The sequence below is a fragment of the Thamnophis sirtalis genome, unplaced genomic scaffold (genome assembly GCF_051295495.1).
Source record: "Thamnophis sirtalis isolate CommonGarterSnake01/CBP01778 unplaced genomic scaffold, rThaSir2_p1.2 scaffold_4, whole genome shotgun sequence".
NCBI lineage: Eukaryota > Metazoa > Chordata > Lepidosauria > Squamata > Natricidae > Thamnophis > Thamnophis sirtalis.
The window spans coordinates 123,986,671-123,996,461 of record NW_028261384.1 but is presented as its reverse complement, the minus strand read 5'-3'; the positions used below and the strand labels follow the sequence as shown (position 1 = coordinate 123,996,461).

Sequence of the window (9,791 nt, the reverse complement as noted above, 5' to 3'; positions counted from 1 at the left end):
CAGCCATTAACTTTTTTGTTTGCTTAGGATGATGAACATGTTATTGTTAAAATGAGTATTATTGAAATAACTTATTTGTGATGGGTATCTACGTAAAGAGGATAAATAAATAAATCTCTTATCTGTGTGATTCCTAAGAGTCAATGAGGGACACCATGGCTCAATGGCTTAAGACGCTGAGTTTGTTGATAAAAAAAGGTCAGCAGTTCAGCGGTTTGAATCTCTAGCGCCGTGAAACAGAGTGATTTCTGTTACTTGTCCCAGCTTCTGCCAACCTAGCAGTTCTAAAGCACATAAAATGCAAATAAAAAGTAGGAACCACCTTCGGTGTGAAGGTAACAGCGTTTTGTTCACCTTCGGCATTTACTCCTACCTGCCACATGACCCTTGAGATGTCTTCAGACAGTGCTGGCTCATCGACTTTGAAACAGAGATAAGCACATATGTGGGAGGGGAACCTTTACCTTTAAGGGTCAATGCTGACTTGACAGAACCCAATCAAACAAAGCAAATCGATTGATCGATCAGAATATTTAATAAGAGAGTTGAAAAGAAATCATGGAAGAAATTTGACTTCCCAAGTTTACATTTCTTCCCGTCAGCGTACAAAGTGTAGCTTCTTAGTATTTTGTTTCCTTGACAAGGAATCATCATAGATATCAATACTTTTAAAACATTTAATAACATGCAGATTTAACATATTTGGGGGGAAAGACTTTTTATTTAGCAAAAACCACAGATTTCACGTTCAATAATTCTGAACTAATTCTGAACTTATCAATCTTTATTTTTCCTTACCAATTGCTCCTTCTTATTTAATTCAGGCCGCATTATAATAATGTAGCATTTGGGAAGGAAAATACAACTCAGTAAACCAAAAGCAGAGGCTAATATGGAGAAAACCTCCACGGCTACCATGAATTTTCCTTTGGTGCTCAAGTAGGTGGGGATGAAGGATATCCAAACACTGCAAAACACCAACATGCTGAAAGTGATGAACTTGGCTTCATTGAAACTGTCAGGCAGATTCCTGGCAAAGAAAGCCACAGTGAAGCTGACCACGGCCAGAAGGCCCATGTAACCCAGCACAACGTAAAACATGATCTCTGAACCTTCATTGCATTGCACTATGATCTCACCCATTTGGGAATGCTTCTCTAATTCTGGGAAAGGGGGCTTCTTCACTATCCAAACAGCACAGATGACAATCTGAATCAAAGAACAAGGCACAATGACCAAGATTGCCAGCCTCTTTCCCATCCATTTCCTCATCCTATTCCCTGGTTTTGTAGCCACAAAGGCCAGAACCACAGTGATTGTTTTGGCTAGTACACAGGAAACAGCTATGGAGAAGGTGATGCCAAACACAGCCTGCCTTAAAAGGCAAGTCCCCTTGCTAGGTCTTCCAATGAAGAAGAAGGAGCAGAGAAAACATAGGAGCAGAGAGGCGAGCAAGATACATGTGATGCTCCAGTTGTTGGCTTTCACAATAGGAGTGTTTGAATGCAACCTGAAGATTGCTATCACAATGAGCGTGGTGAGAGAAAGAATAAGTGCCAAAGATGTCAGAGCTGCTCCCAGGCCTTCTTTATAAGACAGGTAAGTCATTACTTTAGGAATGCATTCCTGCTGGTTTGTGTTAGGATACAGATCTTCTAGGCATGGCTCACATTCATCTGCATCTGAAGATCACAATCATAAGTTCAGTATTAGAAGTTTCTACTAATATATTTCATACTTTTCTTCTCTTTATACATTACATGATAGGAAAAAAGTTTAGTATTAAACTCTACAAAAGTTATTGAAAACAATGATCCCCAACCTGTCGGGCTTTGAAAATCAGTGGAAGCAGCAATGGGGAAGGGAATGTTTCTGCTCATAAATGGAGGTTCACATGCTAACAGAATGGAATGGGATGGGATGGGATGGGATGGGATGGGATGGGATGGGATGGGATGGGATGGGATGGGATAGGATAGGATAGGATAGGATAGGATAGGATAGGATAGGATAGGATAGGATAGGATAGGATAGGATAGGATAGAATTATTGGCCAAATATGATTCGACACACAAGGAATTTGTCTTTGTGCACATGCTCTCAGTGTACATAAAAGAAAAAAAATGCATTCATCAAGAATCATAAGATATGACAGTGATAGTCGTGTAGTATGTAGGTCTTCGATGGAAGGCAGGTTGGTAGCAATTGTTTTTTCTGCAGTTCTAATTATCTGTTGAAGTCTGTGTCTGTCTTGTTTGGTTGCAGAGCCAAACCAGAAGGTTTTAGAGATGCAGATGACAGACTTGTATGGCACTTATGTGGCCTATTTCCAAATTGCCCTCAGCCCAGGTATTGGGATAGCCTTTAGATACATTATTCAAGAACCTAAATCATAAAATACAGTCACTAGACATATGTAAGGGAGAATGCACAAATTCAAAAGCACTTAGATGAAAATTTCTGAATGTTCTTTTAGACAGATCTGATTTCCTTCCCTTACCCATTTGTGTTGAGATCCTACTTGAAGGACATTGAATACAATCATAACAACAGATTTGTTTCCCCTTCTGCATTTGTTTGCTTTGTCCAGGATAACAGCTCTCAACACAGGTAGATTTTGGCACAGTCTGTTAATATTATCAAAAGAAAAACAGTCTCTACAACAAGAAACAGTCTCTACAACAAGAAATAGCTTTCTCCTCTCACTTCTAATTCTGAATTAAATACGTTTGGAACAGATAGATTTTAAAAATAATCAATCAGGTTAACATCTTAGAAAGATTCCTAATTCCACAATAATCTGATATTAATAACTCTGTGCATTTTTCATTTTTTCAATCTATTTTCAAAATCCAGCTCTCTTAACAAATCCCCTTGTCATTCTCCAAATTGTGTTTGTTAAATACAGCTCAGATGACCTTGATATCAAACACAGCAAAGAATAAGAGCTCCAACCTGATGAAACTTGGGATTCCATATAATAGCACTTGCATTAATAATGAATTCTTTTCCAAATCGAACATTAGGGTCGATTCTTCCAACTTGGACTCTCTGGAAGGATTCATTCGGGAATGTCACAAAATTGATCAGGTCATAGCCTGTTGCCAAGTCCCGATCTTCATTGAGAAATATTTCATCTCCAACATTATTGTTAAAGTGGACATGTCTCAAAAATGAATTAAGCTAGAGGGAAAGGAGAAAAGTAGTTACTACTCTAAAGGGGTCTAGGCGAATTCAGCACAGTCACAACTCACTGCAGCCATCTTGCTGTTGGACAACTCTTCATGGGACAAGAGTTAAAATTCATTCTCCAGAGACTCACTTCTCTCTTTTTTTTAATGATGTGGAGAAATACTTTGCTTCAAAGAAATTAAGCTATTTTCAGTTCATCAGTTTTTATTTCTATTTAAATCACAATTAATTTACACTTTTCTGAAGCACTGCAGCTACAACCAGTCATACAATTTAGGCCCCTTTAGTCATTTGGGAGCAATAGTACAATCCTTACCTTTTTTCCCCTCTTCTCATAATGGAATTAAGTATCTGGTTGTTTTTGTTAATTCAAAACCTCAGAAACAGATTAAATTATCCATTCTTCCCTATGGTGCTAAATTTAGCATTGATTTCGATCAGTATTTCACATGCACACCTGCATTCTCAATTGCCATTTCACTTTCGATATTTTTATCAGCTATCTCCCTTCTCGCAACATTCTTCTAAAAGGATTCGCTTGCTTTTCTTTGCAGGTTCTGTTTACTAGATTTTCTCTATTGTTACATCATATGTGCTTTTCTTATAGTTCTATTTTGATTCCTAAATTATTTTGATTTCATGAATTGACCAATCTACTTGAGAGTACCTGCCACGGAGGAACTTTTTGGAGATGCATGCATGGGACAGGGGTTGTCTCAATCAATCCTTACTTGTTTCTTCCTCTTTTCATAATGGAATTAAGTATCTGGTGTTTTTGTTAATTCAAAACCTCGGAACAGATTAAATTATCCATTCTTCACTGTGGTGCTAAATTTTGCATCGATTTCAATCTATTTTATTGGCACACCTGGATTCTAAATTCCCAATTCACTTTAGATATTTTTATCAGCTATCTCCCTTCTCTCAACATTCTTCTAAAAGCATTCGCTTGCTTTTCTTTGCAGGTTCTGTTTACTTACATCATATGTGATTTTCTTATAGTTCTATTTTGATTCCTAAATTATTTTGGTTTCATGAATTGACCAATCTACTTGAGAGTACCTGCCAGGGAGGAACTTTTTGGAGATTCCATTGGTCTTGCTTTCTCCTTCTCCTCTGTTTGTTCCTCCAGACATACAAAGCATGGAGAGAATGTGCCACAAGATACACAGCATTGTAGATGCTGTAGCTCCTGCCAGACATGCCCATTTCAAAGACAGAATCGGGAAGGGTCTCCAGCTTCTCTTCCCCAGTGCATTTTTTCATTTTTTCCTCATATAATACATGGATATTGAGGGAGCAGAAGAATATTGATGTCCAGAATTCAGATAGGAAATAATATTTTGACTTCAGAGGATTTATTTTCTCAAGAAAATTCTGAAATTCTGGCACAACTTTGGTATAGAGTGAGAAAGACAAGGTGCCATTGAAGGATTTTTTGCAAAAATGGCTGGAACGGTCCTGAGTAGTGAAATCCCATTCATATGTTGTGATCCACATCTTTTCCAGAGGCTTGTTATGGCCTATTTCCATTGAGTACAAAACCATCTGTAATCCCTCTAGAGACTGACCATTTCCATATATAAGGAACACATTGGTTTTACTTTGGGAAATAACAGATTGAATTTGAAGGATATTTTTCTCAAGTATCTCTCTTAATAAGAACAGTGACATGATTGGGATTATCTGTATGCCAGCTATACAAATATTATTTTGTAACAGCATGGGTCTCAGGGTTCGAAGAAAATTTTCACCACTTTCATCATCTGAAACAATTAGACTAATCCAATTCCATCCAAAATATTTCAAAAGTTTAACTATCCCCATGTATTGAAGAGCTTCATTGGGAACCATACGGTAGAAAGAAGGAAAACCAGTTTTATCTCGCAATGTGCGGTCAGATGACCCATAACTAACCTGGGGGGAAACATGTTAAATCAAAGAAAAACATTCGATTTTGTGTAAACTGTTTTTAAAAACCTGCTAATATTAGATTCAAATTCATCAGATATTCTTAAAAATCCATTTTGGTATATTATTTGGTTGGTGGATGGACTCAGTTACATTGTTCATGAGTGGTGGCTCTTTTGAAGATGAGATATACCTGTTAAGTAGCTTTCATATATATGTGGTCACTATGAGTCAACATCAACTTGATGGCAAATAGTCAGACCATCAATTAATTAGTATATTTAATTTGGAATTTGTAAAGTGGATATGAAAGAAATTTGATTTCTCAAGTTTATCTTTTAATCTTGCATCTATGTAAGTATAGTTTCTTTCCAGAGTTCGAAATCAACATAGATATAAAATGAAGAAGAAACATTTATCTTTAGTACTGAGACTTAACAGTTATTCTCCTTTTCCTTCTTTATAGCTATTTCCAAAGACTTACCTGTGGTACTTTGTAAGGACTGAAGATGTTGGCCATGTGAATAGAATTTTCTAAGATGAGTCCCCCAATGGTGGCCATGACTTTCTCTTCATGGTAATAATTGAATGGAGCCCCTTGTCTGAGAAACAGAAGATCCAAAGTAGTCCAAGTAGTTCTCCATGAATTGTAAGCATTGTCATAAATCTTGGACCGTAAAGTATTGTTGGGTAACAGATCAGGATTCTTGTTGACTTCTTTAATGGCAAACACAAAGGCAAGGACATGCTGATAGTTTTTAGGGACCATACTGCCAAGAGAATTTTGAATGTTAGATTTTAAGGTCTAATTATGTGACTTGTAGATCATTGTTTGCCCATAGAGCTCAGGCAATAGTTTTTTCTCTATATGATGAGAAACTCTTTCTGATATAAATGGTCCAGATATTCCCCTAAAGCAAAGTGAATAGGTTTCTTCTTTCTCTTCTGTCATGAATGCATATATTAGATATGTGTCTATACATCTTAGGTTTTTTTAAATTAATACTGTTTTCTTTTGTACTTTATTATATATCTCTGTTGTGCAATTCATACAAGTCTCAGTGCCACAAAGAAACTAAACTCTTAAATCAGAGGTGATTGGGAAGACAGGAAGACAGAAAGAGAAGATCTAATCTTTATATGATGAAAGCAAGAATGATCATCAAACCCCAACAGGATCTTCCAAGAATGAAAAACCACTTAGGTTTTTTTAAGGAAAGAATTCCATGATGTAAGAGACACCTTAGATAAAAATGAAGAATTACTTACTAAGCTTCGGTTGGTGAAGAAATTGGATGTTCCTTAAACTTCTGTTCCTTATAATTACCAAGTGTCATGGATACAAATTCTCCTATTATAATTTCATCTGAAGGACTTGAGGGATGTGTGGAAGATTTTCTCTGGTAAGGATCCTTCAGGTTCAGACATTTTCTGGAGGAAGCATTGAACTTTACAAGCAGGAAGAGGATGAGAAGAAGAGCTGCGAGCTCCTGAGATAAGCCCCATCCCAATCTTACCACCATGATAAACAAGCACCCATCATCTTCATCAAAAATTGATGAAAGTAAAGTAAATAATTGTGCTGTTGTCAAATGCAGATCACAAAGAGAGATGCAAAAGACCTTTTATGCACTAAGTTCAACTTGTCAGAGCTGAAGTGGCTTTGCAGCCATTGATATGCTGCTACCTCTCACAAATTTCTTCCATTAATCACTATCATTATGACAGTTGCAGGGCACCAAATCCCTGTTGACAAAGATGTTGATCTCAGCACAAAGTTTGTATTGTATATCACCCAGAGTCACATTGTTTGAGTTAGAAGGAATGTATTTATTTATTTATTCCATATCTTTATAATTTCAGCAACCTAGTGATATGAGTTGGGCTGAGAGAGGGCAAGTTGCCCAAAGTCACACAGCTGGCTTTAATGACTAAGTCTGGACTAGAAATCATGGTCTCTTGGTTTCTAGCGTGATGCCTTAAACCTTAGACATGGGTGTCAAACTCACAGCATCACATTATGATGTCATGTTATGTATTGTTATGTTTTCCCCTTTGCGGAGCTGGGGTGGGTGTGGCACATGCATGATGCCCACCAGCTGCCAATTTTACACTCCTGCATTAGACCATAGAAACTCTTATAAATTGAGCAAGTTCCAGACATACCTGTGGTACTTTGTAAGGACTGAAGGTGTTGGTCATGTGAATAGAATTTTCTAAAGTGTGTTCCCCAATGACTTCCTCTTCAGTGATACAGTAATAATTGAATGGAGCCCCTTGTCTGAGAAACAGAAGATCTAAAGTGATCCAAGTAGTTCTCCATGAATTGTAAGCATTGTCATAAATCTTGGATCTTAAAGTGTTGTTGGGTAACAGATCAGGATTCTTCTTTTTATTGAAAATTTTAAAGAAAGCTTTTACAAATATTTACCTCCCCTCCCCCACCCTCCCCTCCCCACCCGAACCCAACCCCCCCAACTTTCCCTCCCCCGACTTCCCAGAACAAATAAAGGGTATAAATCTTTAACAAACATCTTCTAAAATAAACTTAAAGAAAGTTAGTATCATCTTTCATTTGAGCTTTAACTCCTCTTTTGTTAGGCTAGCTCTAAACAGATTATATCGTTTCTTGCTTTTTCAGTCATAAACTATCTGGAATTTCTTAGTCCCGTATTTATTTTGAATATAGTCAATCCATCTTCTCCACTCCAATTTATATTTCTCATTTGAGTGGTCCTTGAGATATGCTGATATTTTAGCCATTCTGCTAAATTTGTTACTTTTAATGTCCATTCTTGAATAGTAGGCAAATCTTCCTTCTTCCAGTATTGTGCCACCAACAGTCTTGCTGCCGTTATTAAGTACAAAATCAAATTAGTCTCTATAACAGTACAATCAGTAGTTATACCTAACAGGAATAACTGAGGGGTAAACTTTGTCCTCTTTTTAAGAATATTTTGCATAAGCCACCATATTTTTATCCAAAATGCTTTAACCTTTTTACAAGTCCACCATATATGGTAATATGTAGCATTAACACAATCATATCTCCAGCATTTAGGTTGTAAATTCGGATACATGCAAGCCAGTTTTTTAGGATCTAAATGCTATCTATAAAACATCTTATAAAAGTTCTCTCTCAGATTTTGGGCTTGCGTGAATTTTACATTTCTTACCCATATCTTTTCCCATGTATCCAACATTATTGGTTTTTCAAAATTTTGTGCCCACTTTATCATGCAATCTTTGACTAGTTCTGTTTCTGAATCCATTTCTATTAATACATTATATAACCTTTTTATATGCATTTGACTTTGATCTCTAATGTGTTTTAGTAAATTATCCTCATTTTGCGTAATACCAATTTTCTGATCTTTTTTCCATCTGGCCTGTAACTGTCCATACTGAAACCATGTTTGGATTACCTTTTCCTCTTTTAATACATTGAAGGGTTTTAGCTGTAATACACCTCCTTCTATAGTAAGAAGCTGTCTATATGTAGTTACATCCTGTTTTTGTGCTATACCTATGTTCTCTATTGCATGTCTGGGAATTGCCCACATAGGTATCTTGTCGTTTAGTTTATGTTGATATTTTTTCCAGACACGCAGTAGAGCATTCCTTAAAATATGACTTTTAAAATTCTTATCCACCTTCTTGTCATATAACAGATAAGCATGCCAACCATATACCAAATCATGCCCTTCGATGTTAAGTATTCTATCGTCTGTTGAATTAATCCAATCACTGATTAGTGATAAAACTACTGCTTCATAGTATAATTTTAAATTTGGCAATTTCAAACCTCCTCTCTCACGTACATCTTGCATTATTTTAAGTTTTATTCTCGGCTTCTTCCCTGCCCAAACAAATCTGTTAATACCTTTCTGCCATTCAAGCAAATTTGCATCTTTTTTAAGTATTGGTATCATTTGAAAAAGAAATAGGAATTTAGGCAAAACATTCATTTTCACTGCTGCTATTGTTCCCAACAAAGATAATTGTAATTTTTCCCAATTTTTCATCTCTGCCTGTATACTATGCCATAGTGGCTCATAATTATACTTATATAGTTTCCCGTTTGAGGATGAGATGTAAACTCCTAGATATTTAACCTTTTTAACTATTTCACATCCTGTCATTTTTTCTAAGTCTTCCCTTTGATTAGTGTTCATATTTTTAACTAGCATCTGTGTTTTTCCTAAATTTATTTTAAACCCACATACTTGGTCATATTGATTAATCATATTCATGAAAACCTTGATAGATTTCTTTGATTGGATTAATGTTATAACCAAGTCATCCGCAAATGCACGTAGTCTATATTCTTGATGCCTAATCTTGATTCCCTGTGAATCATCTGACCCCGTATTTTATTCAACAATAATTCCAAGGTTATAATAAACAACAATAATGGCAATAGGGGGCAACCCTGTCTTGTATCTTTCTCGATTTTAAATGGTTCTGTTAAACTTCCATTGACTATAATTTGTGCTGTTTGTTCCTGATATACTGCTTTGATTGATTGTAGAAAATACTCTTCTATTTGCATCTTTTGCATTGTTTTCATTAAAAATTGCCAATTCACTTGATCAAAGGCTTTCTCGGCATCTAAAAATATAAGTGCTGCGGGGATTTGGTTATTCTTTCCCAAATATTCCAGTATATTAACAATTTGTCTTACATTA

General features: G+C 36.1%; 1 protein-coding gene across 1 annotated transcript; it reads right to left on the bottom strand.

Annotated features, from left to right (window-relative positions):
• Positions 1-777: 777 nt before the first annotated feature.
• On the bottom strand, positions 778-5,872 carry LOC148046362 (vomeronasal type-2 receptor 26-like). Its single transcript, XM_087714692.1, has 5 exons — positions 5,588-5,872; positions 4,255-5,109; positions 2,956-3,183; positions 2,501-2,627; positions 778-1,682 (listed from the first exon to the last, which is right to left on the bottom strand). The coding sequence occupies exons 1-5, from the start codon at positions 5,870-5,872 to the stop codon at positions 778-780; spliced, it is 2,400 nt and encodes a 799-aa protein (XP_087570818.1).
• Positions 5,873-9,791: the final 3,919 nt, after the last annotated feature.